We start from the raw sequence: 21,428 nt of genomic DNA, 5'->3' as shown, positions 1-21,428 counted from the left end.
CAAGCACATGCATGTTCCAGCTGAACGTTTTGACATACATTGTTTACCACTGTGTTTGACTGACTGGATATTTAGAACAGTAAGATAAGAATCTTCTTTGCTTTCCATTATTTGGTTGGTGTGCCCTTACCGCATCATAATAAAACCCTAGATATTTGCCTTGGAGGAAACATCTGGAGAAAAACCATACCAGCCTATAACTGTCTTCCCTTTTTCACTAAGCTATAAAAGCTAGTCAAAGTTTCTTATCTTTAATCATCATCGAGATACCAATTTGTTTTTCGCTGTGAGATTTAACATAAGTTTGAAAAACATCTGGTATCTGCAGATCTGATTGTTAAACTAGCATAGTCCAGGACAATAATTAATATTCTATACAACAGATGGGTGCAAAATGTTCCTTTAGCTCTGCAGAGCAACAGAATTCTCTAGTCAGCCAATAACCAGCTCAAAAGAAGCCGAGCATCTTAAAATGTTCTGTGGTAAATGCTATTAACCCAGTGATTTACTATACCAAAAAGAAAGTATCCTGCTAAGAATAAGATTAGGAATATTTAGCAGTTTAAATTTCAGACTGCAAATTACACAGATTAAACAAGGACGGGGTTAGTAGATGTCAGCCCTAAATTTGAACCCAAGAGGAAGTTAGAAACACATAAAAGCAGTAGGGAATGCAGGCTAATCCCTCAACTAATAGTAATAAATTACAAATACAGCAGAGCAAAAAGAATTCAACAAAACTCCCAGTGCCCTCAAGGACCCCTTACTAAATGAACAGAGGTCCTTTATTTCCAGATATTTGATACAAAGCAAGCTTTTGCTACTTACCATTGTGTAACTAAATATGTATTCCTAAACGCTTTCTCTTGCTAACAGGCCAAAAAGTGAAGACCACAAAGAGAATTTAAGTTTCAGAACAGGCTTATACTGGAAAAAACCCTCGCTAAGCCTTGCTTTTCATAAGAAAATTGCTTATGTAGGCTAATGAGTAACTATGTTGTTCTGGCTTTAGAACAATTGACTAGATTTGGATTGGCAGGAACATAGTTTAAATTGAATTCAAACCATTGTACAGAATCCACTCCAAACTACTCAAAATAACTTGCCTCAAAAATGTCAAGAGATGACATTTTCTGAAGTTTCTCTCCAGGGAAAAAGTACATTGCAAACAAGTAAAATAAACATGAAATGAAAAAGGAATGGCCAGATCTTGCCTGTACTGCTGTGAGAGGCACAACGGGGCTGGAAAGTAACCACATCTGGCTAGCTAAGAATTCCCCCAGTGCGGTGGAGCTCTCAAATGCTACAAAGTCAACATAGCTGACCCTTGCATCACCCCCTATATCTGGCTCACATATGGGGCTGGTTGGGGTAGGGAGAGGACATGGCTGCAGCACAGTAGACTCTGCCCCTCCCCAGCCAGTTTACAGTCCCTGGGAGACCTCCAACCCACATCAGCTGGCACTGAAGCCTGTAGGGCAGCACCAACCAGCTCAGAGAATCAGGAAGCCATAATGCTCTCCCCAATAGCCCTTCCCAAGCTGGAGGCAATCTGGGCCTAACTCTTTAAATAATGTAGACATTTTTACTCCTCCATCCAACACCATCAGGTAGCAACAGAAACCAAAACCTAGCAATGGAGCATTGGGATGCCCTATTGATAGTGCTGTAGGCAATATGAAGGTGGAAAAGTCTGCAAGAATCTTTCACCTTAGCTTCTTATTTCACAGTTTTTAAGGTTTTGGGGGTATTGTCATGTGATTCAACCTTAATTGTCACTATATGTAGTTTCTCTTTGTTAATTTACTAGTATTTTTATACAGGTTTGGTGGACCTCCAGGGGACAGTTCCCTGGTGTGAGGGAGAGAGCTCTGTGTTCACTGGCCTAACCAAAAACCCAGTGACAGAAGATATCAGAAAGGCTGTGACATGCTGCAGTAAAGTCTGGGTGTCTATAACATTTTATCCCTGTTTAAAAGTTACTGGACGTAAGTGCACCAAGAGCATCCCTCCCTATTTACCAATGATATAACCTGTTAGCTGAGGGGAACCTCTGAAGGAGTTCATATCACTAGAACTAGTAAAAAAAAAAAAAAAAATCCATTTCCCCCTGAAAATTGAGTTTTTACCAAAAATAAAAAAACCTAAGTATTTCCACTGAAAGTGGTGCAAGGGTGTCTCATAGCATGGGTGGTATAGTTTGGGGGCATTTTGCTTCCATTCTCCTCTATGGGACATGCTCTTCAGCTGAACTATAAATCCTGTGATTTACTACTACCTTCTCCCTTCGTGGTGAGGTGTATCCTCATAGGAGTAGCTGGTTGTGCTGCATCATGGCAGATGTAGTCTGGCCAGAAAAGCTGGCCAATAGAGGAGAAAGGGCACATAAGGCATCAAAATTACCAGTCCTATGAGGCACTGCATGCCGTTTAAAACTAAAATGTTTTGGTTGTCAGCCACAGAGTTTTATGACAAAGTATCAGAATTTTCCTCAGACAGCAAAAACTTTCCATGCTTTTTTTTTTTTTTTTTTAGGTCAAAAGCCCAATTTGATGTCAAAACACATTTTTGACAGAAATTTTTCAATCATCCCAAGTCATCCATCAGCGACTGAACTAGGGAGCCCCAGAGCTAAAAGAATATGTTTTTACCACTTCTGTTGAAGAGCTCTGCTCTCACATTAAGGAGCTGCCACAAACTCAAATTCTCTGTGGATTGAATGGGCACAAAAAAAGGAGGCATAACACACAATGACATCAATTACACAAGTAGAATGCTTGACAAATTACTGAAATGTGAAACACATTCACACCATAGTTTACAGATTAGTTTTTAATGTACCAAATATGTTTCAGAGAGGTTCTCCCACTGTGTGAATCACATGCAGTCATATCATCCCCCACCATAGGTCAGCAATAGGTTTTGAACACCCTCACCCTCTAGTTCTCTAGTTTAGACCCTTGCTACTTGAGCTACAGTATTCATTACCAGCCCCTGGAACTAGACTTCGCACACACTTTCCAGGGGGTTACACAACTGTTTACTAGTCAGCAGTAGAATACCGGTGATCAAGAATCCTGGATTCCACCGTTGTTTCTGGGAGAGGACTGTGCTCAGAGACAGGATGCCCAAAATTAGTATAATGACAGCTAATATGGTGCAGCGAATAAGATTGAGGTTTGTCACATTAGACACCTGTCTGGGTTCTATTCCCGACTGCTGGAAGGGAGTTAGCATATGCGTTTTGCTAACATTTAAAAAACGGAGGTTGAGATTCAGCAGCTCTTGGCCAGCACTTTCCAGGGTTGGAATTCATGGCCTTAGTCAATAGTAAGGGAAGTAAAGTGCATGGAAATATAGCCAGTAGCCAGAAGAGATGAGATTTGAACTCTAAGACTCACCATTCCTAGCGCAGGAACTTTCTCCTAGGCTACAGAGGTAGAAGTTTGGTCTTTTCCCCTCCAGCTAAAGTGAGTCAGTGATGGTACCCACATCAGATACATTGGGTTTGGCTTAATGCTCCCATTTGTCATTATTAACCCTCTCCCCACCACCAAAAAAAAAAAAGATAATAAATATAGCGCTTGTCCATATGGTATAACTGATATTGGCATAATTGAAAACAGAAGGAGCAAAAATGGAGACAAATGACAGACCCCAGAGTATTTTAGATTTCTTGTAAAAGAGATAAAGAACAATCTAATAAAAGGCTGCCAAAGGGAGTGATTTTTAAACTCATTCTCCCTCAATCAGTTCATTTTTCAATCAAGCTTCTGTTTATTCAAATTTCACTCAAAGTTTACATTTCTATGTCTTGGTTTTTGCCATTTCAGATGTTTAAAAAAAACAAAATAAAGGTTTAAATCTCCAGTGAAGATTGCATTTCAGTTTAACTATTCAACGGTTTAACTACTTGTATCAAGCCTGTGCTCCTACTTATAAACACTTATTACCATCATAATTAATAACTTCTGATACCATCCCCTTGTAAATGATTTTGTAATAACGGTCGAACCATGAAACTGCAGACTAAGATATAGGTGCTATTACTCCAGACTGCACTATGGAATCCAAACATCAGTTGTGACAAAGGGAAGTTGAGTTGGTACAAGCATTTGTACCTCCCTGTAATTCATCACAAGACTTCAGGTGACAAGTTATAGCCATATCAACCTTTCCTTGACTGTGCCAATTAAAGGTGAAAAAAGTATTTTAACTTTGAAAACAAACAGCAATGATACAGGAAGGCAAATTTAATACATCCATACAAAGTTACAGTTAAAAAGGCATTTTGTAAGTTATGACAGAGTTTTAATAGTTCTTTTTAAAGTAAAATGTGCAAACAGAAATCAGTCTTAATAACCAAACAGTGGGATATTAATTTCAATTTACATTACTAAATAAAACCTAAGATTACATTTTTTCTTCCCTTCGGTGTCAAAATAACGTAACTAAGTTCTCAAGTTTAGGATGATTTCAATATAATGACCAAAATATTGTAAGTGCTCTGAATATATAAGGCCTCTCACTATTCTTAAGTATTTATCATGCAATTGTCCTTCTCATTCCTAGCTATTAAAATAATGTAATTCGCCAGATTTCAGCCTTCAGGCTGATTTCATGGTAGTTTATCATGGAAACCAGCTTGGGAGAAAGATATACATGTGAAAGATTTGATGGCCAGCTGTATTGCTAACATCTGTGTTCTTTCACACAAGAAAATGTGGATGTGTAATTGGCACCATACAACTATTTAAGAGGGTATGGTCATTTGCTGGTGGTACAGAATTATTTTTTCTTGGCAAGTACTCAACAGCTGTAAGACAACATGTGTTGCTGAATCTCAAAGTTTTAATTTTCTCATGTACAGCCTAAATGAAAAGCATTTACTAGTCTAGCGTCTGTTTCAGACAGCCATGAGTTATAGATGGTAGAACAGATTACGATGATCCTGATTAAGATGAGGAGGCCACTTGATATTTGCCAAAGTTTAAATCTGCTGTGCGTGTGCGCAACATATGGAGCTATTAAAAGTGGCGAGTGGGTAGTACAAAAGGCTGAAGGTCACTTAAAGATTAGTCAAAATGGTTGTTTTGTACTTTTAAAACACAACTATAATGAGCTAAATAATGGTACAGATTTGACTAAAATAGCATCATTAAAATAACTGCAGAGCCAAACTAACAGGTGAGTATTCCTTACAGCAAAAAACAGGTAGTTTCTTTGTCAGTCTGGGTTTTTGCAGTACTAGCATGTTTACTTCCCTCTACCAGTCAGTGGGGTCAGGCAACAATCATGCACCTCCCCATGTCTTAGTGTTTAACATACAATTTAAGCTAAATTTTACAAATATACCACTATATTTTGTGCAATGCAAATACAACTCGAAAACTAAACAGTTCAGTTAAAATCTCTGATCATTAACAATTACCAGCTGCATTAGCACGCACAAACATAAAAATTTATAGATTTCTGGATTTAAGGAAAGGAGTACTTGTGTCACCTTAGAGACTAACAAATTTATTTGAGCATAAGCTTTCGTTAGCTACAGCATCCGATGAAGTGAGCTGTAGCTCAAGAAAGCTTATGCTCAAATAAATTTGTTAGTCTCTAAGGTGACACAAGTACTCTTTTTCTTTTTGCGGATACAGACTAACACTGCTGCTACTCTGAAACCTGGATTTAAGGAATCATTTTTCTTGTTTTGAATAAAACAAGAACATTGTTAGGATTTTGTGTCCTTACAAGTCTACTAAGGACACAATTTCTATATTCTTTTAAAAATAATATCTAGGCTGTTTGTGAAAAGTGAAGCATGATTACTCTTTGAGCTAACTAAAAAGGGCACTTGAAGACAATGTCCTTTGACAACTATCTGTTCAGCATTTCACATTAACTGCAAGAATGGGTCACAGACAGACTAGAGCTTCCTTCGTGCTTGACATTTGTCTTTATGGTGTTTATTACATTACAGAACAATAATAATAATATAGAGGGCAATTATTCAACAGTATCCACAAAGAAAGTCATTAAGAAGAAAAATCTGCCCGACTTTAGTGACTTACACCCAATGCAACTGATTGCACACACAGTGTAAGCCAAGACAGAATTTGGCACAAGAAGTCATTTAAATCCTCATGTAGGCCAAATGTCTTGATCCTATGGAGAAAAGGCTAACAAAAATGCCTATAACTATGGAAAAAATGACATTTTCCACAGTATTTGTTTTAAAACATCTTGCATAGTAAGGCAACACATATTTGAGGAACAAACAAGATTCAAAAGAGCACTTCAGACTTGGAAGTGGGGAACACACACACACACACACCCATACCCTCTGAAAAGCCTTTTTTTAAGACCAGAAGCCAGCAATACAATATGAAAAGTGGCTTTTCAGAACTTGAATTTTGGTGCTTATTTTTTTTAATCTTTACCATAACAGCCAACTACTTGGCCTTGTTGCTATGTTGCAAGGACCTGACAACTACACTAGCCTTTCTAATTTGCAGATGATCATGACCAAAAAAAAAAATATATATATAAATAAATAAAAGCACCTAAGAGAAGCCTCCCACAATTTTCAGAGTAGAACTGTACTGCAAAATATATAGCTATTTTGTATACTCAGTTTGCACATTTTGTACATTTTGTTTTTAGCAACTCCATCTAAAATCAACAGCCCAGCAAGTGTATCTCACAACAGGTACCATCTGCAGATGGAGTTCTCCTCAATCATTTTATAAGATAATGGAAGGGATATTTTCACACTTGCTTCTTCCTCCAACAAAAAAAAAAAAAAAAGCAAGAAGATATAAAAGATTCAGTGCTATGAAGTTTCAAGGGTCCACATAATTTAATAGTTCAGAAACTAGGCACTTGGCAAGGCAACTTTCTTCTACTATTAAATGCAGCTTTAGAAAACATTAAACTACAACTAACCAAATCTAAATGTGGGTTAATAGTCAAAAGCCGTGGTCAATAAAGTGACACCTTTGTACTCAGGGCAAACCATTTCCCGTTGTTAGTACTGTAGAGTCACTATAGCTGGGAAAGTAAGCTGTGTTCCGTTCTACCTCAGCTAGCTGTAGACTCCAGAATCTTCATTCCCGTTCATGATGTAACAGGTAGTAAACTTGATTTTCAGATACACTGGCTGATCGGGCAGTTAGAAAATGTTGAGATTTGTAAACTAATGAAGTCACCGATGCACTACCACACTGTTTTACTGTCATGTTTCTGGTTACAGCAGCACTGTTAAGTCAAACATTTACTCCTGGGGGAATTCTGCACCAAAAAATTAAAAATTCTAGACACAATATTTTAAAGTTCTGCAAACTTTGTCAAAACAACACTATATAATCATGCCAGTTTCAATTATTTTGTAATTTATTTCAAAATAAATATCAGCAACTGTGTCTAACAATACAGATGAAAAAATTCCCTCAGCAGTAGAGTGTTAAGTAAACTGCTATGACAACCCAGTGTCTGCTTCTCTGCTCCCCCTCCCCCTCGTCCAGCAGATAAGCCAGACACCCAGAACCTAGCTGTGGGCCGCACCCCCAGCCCAAACACTCACACCCCTGCTCCCCACCAGAGCCCAGGATCCAGAAGGAGAAACAGCCTGATGCTGGGCCCTAGTCTTGTACGGTGTTTCCAGCACGTCGCCTCCTTCCCTCAGGGCGGGCTGGGTACTGCAGCTGCTGGGAACCCTCCAGCTCCTTCCCCATCCCCCAGGCAGCATCTTCTATTTGTGAGCTGGGCTCTGCCAGGTCCAGAGCCCCGTAGTGGTGGCCAACAGCTCTGCAGCCCATTTTTGTGGGAGGAAAAGGAAATTCTGTACATAACATTGATTTCTGCACAAATTCTGCACTGTAATGCAGTGAACATTTCAGAAATGAAGTTCACAACTCTAAGGTTGTTAATATTAAGGCACCAGCAGCAATCCTGAGAACTTCCTGGAAGCCTTCATCTAACTGGCAAATACATTTACTGAATAAGATAAAGACTCTTCCCTTCTCCTGGCAATTTCCTTCTTTTTCCACCCGCATGGTAGGGTTGCTAGGTGTCCAGTTTTCAACCAAACACCCAGTCAAAAAGGGTCCCTCCCCAGCCTGGTGAAAATGAGCAAGTGAGCGAGGGTGGGGGAGAGCAAGCGACAGAGGGAGTGGGGATGGAGGGAGTGGGGCAGGGCCTCAGAGAAGGGGCGGAGCAAGGGTGTTCAGTTTTGTTCAGTCAGAAAGCTGGCAACCCATAATAGGTTGGGAGGGAACATGATCTATTTCCTCCACACCTTGGAGAGAAGGATGGACTCTCCTCCTCAGAGTGTGTTTGTGTAGGGAAAAAGGAAGGAAAGAAATAATGAGCCCTTGGCATCTCTTCTCCCCACACCACTAGGGTTCATCTGCTCACTCTTCCCTCCGCTGCCAGCGGAAAGTGCTGATGTAGTGTTCCCATCAGCTTTGCAGTGCAGCAAAGCAAGTGAAGCACCAAATCAACATTATTTCTTAGTAGAGGAATCTTAGAACTATGCAGTCTCACAGCTCATACAGCATCAAGTATAGCTGAACTTGCATGTCATCAAATAGCCATCACTTCCTAGAGAAGTGATGCTCCAAGCATACTTCTCAAATGCCCCTTATTTTGAAGGACATCACTCATTTTATTTCCCACGTTACCTATATTTCACACAAAGCATCTCCCTTATTGCTACTGTTGAACATTATTTATATTGGAAAGAAATAATTGCATTGAGGTTAATTACAATAAAGGAATGAATCCTACAGCATTTTAATTTTCAGGCATAAATAAAGTTTTTAGTCCCCCTCCGTTTCGGCCTTTGCCACACACTGCATCCCACAATTGGTCATCGACAGGTTGAGCAGTATGGGGAAAGGGAGTCCCAACACTTTGGCGCATGCGCCATTGTGGCGGGGTATGCACCCCAGACAGGCCCTGAAGGGGTTAACGTGGGCCTTAGAGGCCAATTATAGTATCTGGCTGCACCTGGAAGGAATACCAAGCTTAACTGAACATGAAGCCCAGGTAGACAGGAGCAGGCTGGTTAGCATAAAGCCAGGAAGTCAAGAGCCAAAGAAGGCTGTAAAGGGGGAGTGTGCCATCACTCTCCGGGACCAGAGATGGGGGAGGAGAAAACCTAGAGGGAGAATAAACCCTGGGATCCTAGCCCTGGAAGAAGGAATTGTGGGGAAAGAATGCCTGAGAGGGCTGAGTAGGAGGAGCCCAGGTAAACAGCAGCAAGGAGCACAACTGAGCAGATCTTGGCTGCTCATTATTGGGTTCCAGCCCAGGGACTCTGTGTAGAGAACAGGCCTGGGTTCCCCTACAGCTAGTCTGGAGGCACTTTGTTACCCTGGGAGGACTATATAATGGCCTGGCCGGATGACTGAGTCACAAAGAGGGAGCACCCCGAGTCGAGGAGAGAGAGAGAGAAGGGTCACAGCGTGAGTAACCAATGGAAGAGGGCACCACACCACACAGGAGCTGGTCCCCAGAGGAAGGCACAAGGAAGTGCCCCCTATAATGAATGTACCCCATCACAGCCATCATGTTTGACTTGCTGATTTGTATCTATACAGCAGAATAGAGAAAGGAGGGTTTAAAAATCTAGGCTGAATTTCTGTGATGACGCTGAATAGCCTCTACTCGTGATTATTAAATGCTTTGCATACCCTTTGAGCGAGTTCATTGTTAACAGATGTGACAGTTTTAAATTGTACAGGAAGTAACCAAGCTCTTTAGAACAGTAAAAGTGAAACAAATGGCTAACGTGAAATTCTGGTCTGACTGCCCACCTTATTCTGCAAACTCAGTTTTAAAAACTGAGGACAACTTAGCATATAAAATTCAATCTGAAAACATTTCTGTAAATTAATGAAACTTCAGACCCCAGAGTCTAAGATCCACTTTCAGCAAACTGATTCAGATATGCATAAATTATATTCTATGAAGACATTTGGTCAGATGAGCACTGAGTCAAAAACCAGGGAACCTAACAGGGCTACAAGTAACCTGTTAATTTTGGATTAAGATAAGGATTTGTAGGGCAGAGGAAGGGAATTGCTCACCTAAGCTGTAAAACATGAACTTATTATGTCCATTAAAGTCACACGGATGGATTCTCCAGCCTGCTAAGGCTATTTTGCATTGTGTAAACTTCAAGAGGCTACGGAAAGCTAAGACAAAATCCCTGCTGTGTTGGGGAACGCTCCCCTGGTGGAAGTGGCTCTGCTATCTATAATGCCAGCATCCCCATGCCTCCCTTTTTCCTCCGTACACCAGGTGCATGTCAGGACAGGAACTCTGTACCAGTGGCACAAGGTAAGGCTGGCTATTTGCAGCATAGCCCTGACCAGCACTGAATCAGTGCCCTGTAGCTCCTCCTCCCACCCTTCCCACAATCATGATCCCACCCAGATGCAGTAGAAAAATCAACCCCATGCAAACCAGACTTGTTCTGAATTCAGAGAAATTAGAAGGAGGAGGGAAGATACTCAGAATGAAAAGTCCTAAAATTTCATGTAACTAACCAGAATTCTGGCCCTCTGCAGTCTCCTATAAATAACTTAAATGGGACAGTCAGTTCAAATGGTGCCCTAAAATTATAGTTTACAGTTAGTAAAAACTGCTTTTATATAATTTAAGATTGACAAATATTCTAATAGCTTATAAATTTTGAATAATAAAGAGTTTATGCAGTTTATAAACAAAGGCTTTGATACTGCAAATGTTAGGAGTAATTTTAATTTTACTCGTGCCATTAAATTTAATAGGACTACTAACATGTGCAGTTATTCATCTGGGCCAAAAACTGTAGCTATGATCTAGTGCATGGAAACCTGAAAGTGAAGTTAACTAGAGACTGACTAGCATGAGAAAAATACGAAAACAACAAAAACGTAAAACATAAATAGTCAAACATTAGATTATTAAAAATTCTCTCAACTTTAGACAATGACAGACAAATTCATTTTAAGGACCTGGTATGGTATATATGGTATAAAGAACTGTCTTTCTGATAAGCTCACTAAAACTATTATCATTGTGTCTATATTACACACACACAGAGTTGGCTCAAATTACAGAACAAATAAAAAGCACACAAACTACAGACAGACAGTTACAGTAAAGAAAGATGTCATTATTTCCAATTCCTCCATCAGTCTGTCACTTTGATTTACAGCAGTTTCAAATTGTTAAGCAATGAAAATATAAACTTGACCAAATACAGTCAAGCAAGTTTCTCAGCAAGCATTAATGTACTCAAAATGCATTCTAGGGGTGTGCAGAGCAATACGTTATTATCCTGGGAAGAATCTTGTTGGCTTGCTGCCATGTTAGTTTGGCTTGTAGACAATACTAACTATTCCATTCCCTGCAGCAATTTTTAAACCAGAACCAGCCATCTGAAAATCAAATGCACTTTTAACTACTCTTATTTTCGTCTGGTACTGTATCTCCCATTTCACCTACAGGTCTCATCCCAGTGACACTTTGCACTTTTTTTTTTTTGGGTCCAAATTACTTTTTTCTTGTGTTTATATTTAACATTAGTTTCTATCCCCTCCTTTCAGTTTGATTTCCCCCTTCCCCTCAACCCATCCTCTTTTGTCTCCAGTATTTGGTGCACATACTCTGTACCTTAATTTAAGAAGTTTGTATGGTGAGTTATTTAACAACAACAAACAGATCCCTTTTCAATCTTTACTTTTTTCTAATTTGTCTCAAGTAAACATACAAGCTTTTAACTCTTTACAATGCCACTTGGACTTCAGAGTTTTGTGTTTCCCTCACAACTGTGCAGAGAACGCCATTCAATGATCTTTACGTGCTAACTGTATAGTCAACTGTTACAAGATACACAGAAACCCCTGAATTCAAACAAGTCTTGGGGAAGTAAAGGATTTTTACCAGGAAGTTACAGGTCTAGGACTGCAAAAATGATTTTTAAAAGTTTCTGCAAAAACTCACTCTGGCTGTTGGCCAATCTCCTTTCAAATTATTAAATTCTCTGTTAAATTTGGCACGTTTTGCAGTTTAGGTCACTAGACCTCCAAGGTAATCAAAGAATGCTAATCTCACATTTAATTAATACTCTGTATTAAACCAAGAGCTAGGGGAGATTCTGCCACTGGAGCTCTGGGCACTGTCCCACTCAAAAAGGGAGATACCTATTTTCGTCTGGGATTTTTACCAGCACATTGCACTCATTCATACACAAGCCAACAATGGGCTCTAAGGCAATATCAGAATTTCACTCAACAGCCGGAGCCAGAGCTTGCAGAGGTGTCCATAATGAGCACATTCCATAAGGGGCTCAAAAGCATCAACATTAGCCGTGTGACTTCTCTGAAAAGTTTGACAGTCACTATAAAGCTCTGAGGGTAACTTTCTAAATTGCCCTCAGGTAAACATGGAGAGACATGTGGAGCTCAGGCAAGTTACTATGCATCACCTAAATTTCTGACTCAGCAATCACTACCTGTTAATGGTGACTGCCTCAGCACATAAGGCAATAAATATATTCCACTCCTAGCCTGCTGTATTTTCAAACGAGCACTGCCTAGTAGAGTTGCTCACTTCTTGTTTTTACTGCCCACCCAAGTAAGTTATTCTGCAGGAAACAAGTTTAGAGCAGAAATAACCAATCTTTACCAGACTTGTAGTCGCATCAAAATCAGTCTGTTCCAGTTGCCAAAAAGACAATGAAAGGTTGGGACTTTGAAAAGTACCTAGTTGAGTCAGGAATGTAAAGCCCATTTGCAAAAGTTAGGCAGGCTCTTCCATGCTTAAATCCCATTGAAAGCCAATGGGATTTAGGAGGCTGGGGCAGATTAAATATTTAGATGCCTAAAGATACAGATAGGGTGCCTAATGGGATTTCCAAAAGTGTTTAGACACCCAACTCCCAACCGATGAAATGAGCTGTAGCTCACAAAAGCTTATGCTCAAATAAATTGGTTAGTCTCTCAGGTGCCACAAGTATTCCTTTTCTTTTTGCAAATACAGACTAAAACGGCTGTTACTCTGAAACCAACTCCCACTGCAATCAATGGGAGTTAGGGCCCAAATCCTTAAAGATACATTGGCATTTATCTGCCTCTTTAGGTGCCCACATTCATCATTTAGGCACCACTGACATTTTCATAGGCACCAGCATCTAAGTACCCATGGCACCTAAGTCAACCTCTGTAAAGCCACCTGAGCGCTGATGCTGTTCCACAGCTAAGCTAGGGCTCCAAGCACCTCTTCAAGTCTAAGTCCCGGAGACACCAAAATAGGATTCTTAAAGTACAGTAGGCAGCGGAACACTTATCTCACCAGTGGGGCCCAATCCTGTAGGCATGCTCAGAGCCTAATACCTGTTACCTGCCAACCCCTGCATCAGGAGGGTCGGGGGTAGGCTACCAATAGGCGCAGGAGCAGCAAAGCACATGCAGAAAAGGCAACGAGGGCACACGGCAAGTATAAAACAGGTTTCAAGTACAAGCAGGAGATACAGTTCTGGATGCTAGGGCATGGGCTACCTAAGAGGCTGACCCAGCTTAGGTGCCTAACTCCAGGAGAAGATTCACAGCTGATGATCTCGAGTGGAGAGGTGGCTATCTCTGGCCCATCAGCCACATGCCCCAGGTCAGCCAATTAGATGCCTAAGCCCTTCTTCCCACCACTTCACTTCTGAATAGCTTAGCAAAGTTCCTGCCCAGTTGATCAGCTTCTGAAAATCCCTTTCTAAGTGCCTAAACTCTCTTCATGTATTGTATGGGAAGCTGGGAGCCTAGTCTGGGGCAGACCACCTAGGGATTAGGCATAACAATGACAAGCAGAGCAAAACATAAGTACTTTTAAAGACTTGGGCCTGGGTGATTTGAAAATCCCACTAGCTGACTAAATACTTTGAGTAATTTAGGCACTTAGGGCCAGAGTTTAAAAATGGGATATAGATGCTTTTAAAAATGTTACCCAGGGTCTAAGTCCCTATGATCAAAACACTAAGAGTTATAAGTAATTCATAAATATTCAAGGTTGGGTCACTGTGAAGAATAAGTCATGTGAGTTCTTTATTAAGCCTCCACCACATTTTAAAGGTGTGTTTTAGAAATTTCCATTTAGTTATGTATGATTTTCTGTATTCCCTTTCCGGTCATTGTAGATTATCAAAGCAGCTATGTTTAAACAGAATCTCCCATAACCAGCTGCCATCCCACTCCATCTGATTAACTAATGTCATGATTTTGAGTAACACAACCACCTCCACATCCTTGGTAGCACGATGTGACGTCACTGTATATGATGATTGTGCCACCATAGAAATCAGGGTGATTTAGACAAAAATGCTACTATACGTAGTTAATTATTGGTAAAAACAAACAAAACAGAAAAAAAGGAAACTGTTACAGAACAATTACTTAAGTGATTTTTTTTTTTAAGCATTTCTGCACTTGAAATAAGGACTAATGCAAAAAGTGTCCTTTAATTTAAATATCAAAATACTGTCTGCTGGGCTTGCCTGGTTTCTTTTGGTAGACTATGTCTACATTGACCTTACAGTGGCGCAGCTGTACCGCTGCAGCTGCACCACTGTAAGGTCTCCCATGTAGCCGCTTGATGCCAGCAAGAGAGAGCTCTCCCGCTTGCATAATTAAGCCACCCCCAATGAGTGGTGGTTGCTATGTAGGCTGGAGACACTCTCCCGCCACCACAGTATTGTCGACACTGGCACTTTTGTGGGTGAAACTTTTGTCGGTCAGGTGTGTGGGTTTTTTTCCCCCACACCCCGGACCAACAAAAAGGTTTTGCCGACAAAAGTGTTAGTGTAAACATTGCCTAAAAGTTTGAATTTTAGTAGGTAGATTACACAAATCATCTTAAGACAGATATTTACTTACAATTTTCAATTAAACTCCCTCCAATGTCAGCTACGGACCATAGACCAAATCCTACCTTAATTCTGACCACCATGTTGCAGAAGTTAGGCAAGAATGTTCTTAAAATGTAGGAAGTTCTTTCTCCTTTATACAGAAAAAAAACTAGACACTTTCTGGACAGGGAACACGGTAAAAGAACTAGAGTTTCTTCTATGATAATTCTATTACTTATTTTATAAATACTTGATCTTACTGTAAGAGAAAATGTTTAACGTTAGAAATATTTTCACCTGGGGTTATATCTATCTTTTTAAGCCATTAAACAAAAGAATTTTACAGTGGGAATGCAATATTTGCAGAGAACTCCTGCTAGTGAATTTGATGCACCAAAAATGGAAAAACTGCCATCAGCTTTTTCTGCTCATTCTCCATATGAAATCTTTATAGGATTTCTATAAATTGCTGACTACAGTTTTGCCAGTTTTGTCCTATACACAAACATATTTAAATGAAAAACTGTGGAACAGAGAGAAATCTAGTAAGAGAAAAAATGTTACAAGAAAAACAATTATTGAACTAACAGCACTAACCTTGCTGCTCACTGTCTGCTTCAACTTTTGCAGAACTTGGTGCTACAGGAAGGGGTCGAGGAGGACGAGGCTTCGGAGTCGGGGGAGATATTTTTTTTCTTCCAATATATTCTACGTAAGTTCCTGGAAAATCCCCCCTCTCCCCTGTGGTTTCATTACTGCCGTTCAACCAACCAATTTCCTCAGGCTTCGCTTCTTCCCCTTCACTAAATCCAAGTGCTACTAAGGTACCTTTATTCACAGTTAATATATCTCCTAAGTGCAAGTCAATGTCTTCTTCTCGCTCTTTTTTGTAGTCATATAAAGCTCTGTACTGGTATCCTTCTGCACTCATCTTGGCAAATATTTTAACATTCAATAATGTAATTAAACAATAACAAAACTCAAGTTGTCCAGATTAATCTTTATGTACAAACAGATTAAAAATGTACTAAATGGGATAGTTAAAATGTCAATAGCAATTCCTAAAGAATACAATCCTCCAAAGATTCAAAAAGCACCAGGATCCGGTATTATGTTGCTGATGTGTTCCACTTCTTCAAGTCTAGATCAATATTCTTCCAATTAATTCCTTTTCTGGGTTTCCTGGCACTCCTGGGACCAAGAATTCAAGTTTAGCTGAATTTTACAGCCTGTTACACCTTCTTCTGATGTACTTGCCATAGAACTTTCATTATTGAGCTCCGTGCACATGCTGTACCTAGAAAAAGAAAAAAAAGATTCATGACATTGTTTCAGACTTCATTAAGTTTGCAAGACTTCAACTATGTTACATTTAAGTTATATGCAAGACATACTCCTGAAAGCATGGGAGAGGTCATACATTCCCATGGAAAGGCTGAAAAGAGGGTCAAAATCACACCAAAACTATGGCCCTTTACACATGCTAATTTTCCAAAGTCTTATCTGGTCAGAAGAGACCAATTTAAATCCTTCAGTCAAATAGGAGGTATGTCCCTCTGAACCACCATGTCTCAAGACACATGGCATACACTGCGGATACCGGGGCACCTGCAGAGGGCTAGCTGCTCCATACTTCTTCCCTCAGCACACTCAGCTGTCTAACCTCGCAGCAGGACTCCATCTAATGCCTTTCTGCTAGCACATGGCCCCAACCTTTCTTCACAGGAGATATGTCAGAACAGAATGGGAACCCACTAGAATTAGTGATGACATGGCCAGAATTCACATCAAGGGTATTCCCCTGAAGTTTTACCGGAGAATGAGGATGTGCACAATTGTTTTCCTGTAAGCCCAGGGACCTCCATACATGCTTGCATAGAGGAGCTTACTTGCTGTTTGGGGGGAGGGGGGGAAGGGGAGTGACGAATGATGCTACTTTTACTAAGCCTCCCTCCCCCTCCAACAGATTGTTTGGGCCCTTTTAGCACGGTTTCCTTTAATTTTCATGCTCTGTGCAACAGAAGTCAGAAGTCATCCTGCCCTCTCTCAATTTTTCTTTAATTATGCTATGTTATGTTTTTGGTTAGGTGAGGGTCTTCCCCCTCAATTTTTAATTTGTTTTTCTAGTGGTAAAGTATGTTACTCAGCAACTGAAAATGACACACCCAGACCACCTAAGAAGGAGCAGTTGAGCAGGGTTGAGAGAGTGGGTGCTTAAATTACTTAACACAAGAAACTATAGGTCTGAAAGTTCAATCAAGTCTAACTAGAAAGCAATGAGTAAAAACACTGTTGAAAATAACCTTTTAATATATAGTAACAAAGATATGCAGAACAACAGTATCCTTTTAAACTGTATTATTTCAACTGTTTTTCCTTTGCATCTATTTACGTCCAATCATAAGGATACCTGTGTTGGGATACCAAACTGCTGTGTTGGGATACCAAAGAGTGCGAACTATTCAGTGTCACACTGAAAAACTTTTAAAATGCATCAGAATAGAAGTCTTAAGAGTTATGTAATATGAGTAGGCAATAATTCTACTGTATATTGAAGTGCTGTGCAAGTGTAAGAAATGTTCATAAACTAGTTTAATGTAGTAGAAAAAATCCAGACTGAATAGTCCCATATCAAAAAGAACAATGTGAGAACAAAGGGCCTGATTCACTGGTATGTTCGAAAAATTTTGCACTGCTCAGGTAGCATGAAGCTGCCCTAAGCCCAGTTTAACTGGGCACTGCTGGATTCATCCTGAATAGTAGAATCCTCAAGAGACACAGCACTGCCATAGGGGCTGCTGCATCACCCTCCATCACAGCTACCAAGGGAGGGGGGGCATAAAATCCTTGCTCCTGGCTAATTTCTGGCTGCTATAATGGCACCTGGCACACCATTGCAGTTGGACCAGGAAGGAATTATTGAAGCCACGCTTGCACACAACTAGTGGCCCAAACAATGACATAGAAGTTGCAGATAGTATGCTGGAGTAGAGGTGGTGTCTACCAGGAATAACGGTTTCCGCAAGGTTAGACCACAACATCAGGCCTGCCTGTCAATTTTGGGTGAGGGGACAGCAGCCATTTTGTCTTGCTACCAAAGTTCCTCACATAAAGCCCAGTCAGTCTTTATACACTGATGGGCAAATGTGGTTAAAGACTTTAAAAAACAGCAATAAATGACAGTCTTAGATATTAGTTTAGCTGTATGGCAACGCTCTCTTTAGAAAAATCAACCGTGTCACCAGTTCTTTATTTTGTCCTGTTAAGATGTTATTCCAAATGGAGTTATATTGTCTCTATCTTCAGACATTTGAGTTAAAAATAAATAGCTAAGAGACTGCCTTAATTATTATTCAGCTAGGGGAGTTTAAAGGGGGGGGGGAAGACATACCATTGGCAAGAAACATTGCTATATTTAGGGAGGAAATATGAATGAATAGTCAGGTGGCAGACGGAGTGGAGTAGTGCACAATGGGGTAGAAGGAGGATTGTAAACATACCAAATGCTAATTTGTTCTATTTGCAGCCTAAGGGCTTGATCCTGAGGAGATAGGAGTACTTGTAACCTTATCAATCCTTAATTCTGGGCAGAATTCCACTACAAAATGCCTTGTGCTAACACCACTTACTTAAAATTAAACACTAGATTGCTAGAGGTTCCTACACATCATCCCCCACTCAGATTTTTAAGTATTTTCCTCCATATCCAAAAAATAATGTTCTGGCACCCACACCTGTGGTACCAAAGCATTTCCTCCCACAGCAGCATTCCTCTGTTGACTAACTAAAAAGGAAAATGTATCTGCCTTCCACCCCCATGAATAAATACTGCTTTCAGTCTTTGCCAGGCTGCAGGGAGACTTGCTTCAATTTGCTCACGTTCACATGTATCCACAAAATACTTCTATATCATCAGAGTAACAAAAATCCACCCCCTCTCCGCCCCCAATAGACTTCACACAAGATACAATTGTTCCTATCATACATGCATTCATCTGACCTTTCTTTCCAAAGATTCCCTAATCCACTGTGGGGGAAAAGAAAATTCCTAGAAAAATCTGCCTAGCATAGAAACTTTCCTTCTCTAATTATCACATGAGCTTTGTCAGCAGACCGGATCAACAAATTTAGAGATGCAGTGCAATGCACTGAAAGAACTGAAATAGAAGTTCAACAATGGATATTTGCTTGACTAACTTCTCCCCACTAGGTGTCTACAAGGTGCAATTCAAATTTCAGTTATCGCTACAATGAAAGTGTGATGCTACCATTCTCTAAATAAAAATAAGAAAGATAAGTAGCTTGTTTGGATGTTATTTTGCTAAAGAAAAGAAAATTAATATAATAAACCAATGAAATACCATAAAATATATTGTATATGATTTATCACACCGTTTATAATGCCTTATCCTTAGATGAAGCACTTTAAGCATCTGTGGTTTCCTGCACTGAACTAATTCAAATATTTTTACATAGACAAACTACACTGATCAATTGCAGATTCCTGCAAGAAATGCCATTCTGAAATTTAAGCAGACATTCCATAAAATATTATATATACACTGACTGCAAGGCCATGCTGGAGATAAATGACAGCATCTTGAATTTTTTTTTTTTTTGTATTTTTACCAATTTATATTGCAGCCAGGCCTAAGTGTCTTTCCATCCTATTAAGAGGAAGGATAAGTAATCCCCTCTGGAATCCTCCTCTGACAGGCAGTTAAGAGGTCACCCATAAACTGAAATCACTTCTGCAAGGAAATCAGATTTCCATCAGTCAGAGGGACAGAATTCTGTCCCCACAGGTGTAGGATTGGGGGACAAACTAACAATTGTCAACACAACATACTGCAAGTACAGCCAATCCATCGCTTGGAGGCAGGGATTTGGCAACCAAGTGTACTTTTTCCTCTCACTTATGGACCAGAATCCTTGAACCATTAGATTGTTTCTACAAACCCAGACAGGAAAGTTGCAATACACTTAACAAAAGCTATTCTTCCTTCAAATACCACCATTAAGATTCAGAAAGCAATGCAGTTTCTCAAAAGTAGTATAAAATATTCCCATACCAAGCTGCTAAATATTTCCAATGAAAAAAAAGTTTGTTGTAGAAATCTGTACATAAACTTGCCAAATTGGAAGACATTAGTTATATTACTAAGTAACTCTGAAAGGGTTTTTTTGTTTTGTTTTTTTAACTATATGGGGAAAGTTTTCAGAGATCACAAATCTCCCAACATAAATGCAAGTAAATATTAATTTATTTTTAAAAAGTTTCTAAACACAGTCCATTAAAAATAAAAGCAGGAATAAATGCATTATGTACATATACCTGGAAGCTCTAATGAGAATAAACCAACGGGGCAGTTTTTCATGTGAAGTTGTACGGATTGCTCATAGTGGCTATGAGCAAGAGATTGAATGCTGACATTTAAATCTAAAGCTGCAATGCTATGAAAGCTCTTCAACAATATAAAGATTTAACATCTTGCAACGCTCATACACCACACATATCATTGAAGTAGGAAGTGCCGTCCACTCTTTAATTTGCTAAGTCAGCCAATTCCTTTATTAAAAAAGAATCGCTACTACAGTTTGGGGACACCATGCCTGCTTTGGTTCCTGACGAGAAGTTAATAAACGCTGAAGTTTAAAAGTTGGGAGCGTCCTGCGACCCTCTCTCCCTTCCCCAAGCCCCGGTGCGGGTCGCGGCGCGGTCTAACAAGGGAGCTGGCTCCCGCAGCAACTGCACAAGACGCTGCACACAAAGGGGAAAGTGGCTCCTGCAAAGAGCCTGGCTAGCTGCACAGGGCAAACCCGGAGCGCTGTCTCTCGCCCTCTCGGCCACGGGCAGGACCAACTACGGGCTTTAAGCTAGGTTTTTAACAGCCCAACGCCCCCCACCGCGGGGACGCAGGCTGCCTGCAGCACGGGGCAGCGCTTCCTGCCCTGCCTGCCTGCCTGCCACCACCCCCGGCGCGCGGGGCTCTGATCCTGCCCCCGCTCCGAGAGGCCCCGGCCGTGCAGGAAGGAGCCCAGCGCCGAAGCCCCCGGCTCGCTCGGGCAGCTCTTCCCCGGGGCAGGCGGGGCCGGGCGCGTACAGCCCTTACCGTCCGCAGCGGCTCCGCGCCGTCCCTCGCTCCCTGCGGCCGGGAGCCCGCTCCAGCCCCTGCACCCGGCACCGCCGTCGCGTCCCGCTCGCCTCCCGCAGCTCCGCTCGCCGCCCCAGCGCCCCTCCGCTCGGTGCCCCCTCCCAGCCCGGCGTGCGCCCCGCCTCCCCACGCCCGACCAACCCGCTCCGGCTGCGAGGGCCGGGCGCCGCCCACCCGGCCGCGCTGTCATGCAGCGGGCAGCCTCAGCGCTGGCCGCGGCCCCGGGCGCCTGCTGGGTCCGGCCCGGGTCCTGCGGCCGCCGCGCTTCCCCCCGGGGGCTTCTCCCGGCCGGGCGGGCGCCGCCTGGAGCCGCTCTCCCGGCCTGCCCGGAGACCCCCCAGCAGCCCCGAGAGGGCGGAAATTGGGGCCCTCCGTTGCCCCACCGCCCCGCGGGT

The 21,428-nt window shown here is 41.3% G+C and overlaps 1 protein-coding gene across 3 annotated transcripts in view; it reads right to left on the bottom strand.

The window, feature by feature from the left end:
* PIK3R1 (phosphoinositide-3-kinase regulatory subunit 1) overlaps positions 1-21,126 on the bottom strand; it is a 78,519-nt gene extending 57,393 nt beyond the window's left edge. For all 3 annotated transcript variants that reach the window (XM_073344109.1, XM_073344110.1, XM_073344111.1), the window contains exons 1-2: positions 20,992-21,126; positions 15,476-16,175 (exon numbers count right to left, since the gene is read on the bottom strand). In XM_073344109.1, the coding sequence (XP_073200210.1) occupies positions 15,476-15,809 (334 nt within the window). In that variant the 5' untranslated portion in view covers positions 15,810-16,175; positions 20,992-21,126. The remainder of the gene's footprint in view (positions 1-15,475; positions 16,176-20,991) is intronic.
* Positions 21,127-21,428: the final 302 nt, after the last annotated feature.

The sequence above is a fragment of the Lepidochelys kempii genome, chromosome 5, assembly GCF_965140285.1.
Source record: "Lepidochelys kempii isolate rLepKem1 chromosome 5, rLepKem1.hap1, whole genome shotgun sequence".
NCBI classification, from domain to species: Eukaryota; Metazoa; Chordata; order Testudines; family Cheloniidae; genus Lepidochelys; species Lepidochelys kempii.
This window is presented reverse-complemented; position numbering and strand designations above follow the sequence as displayed.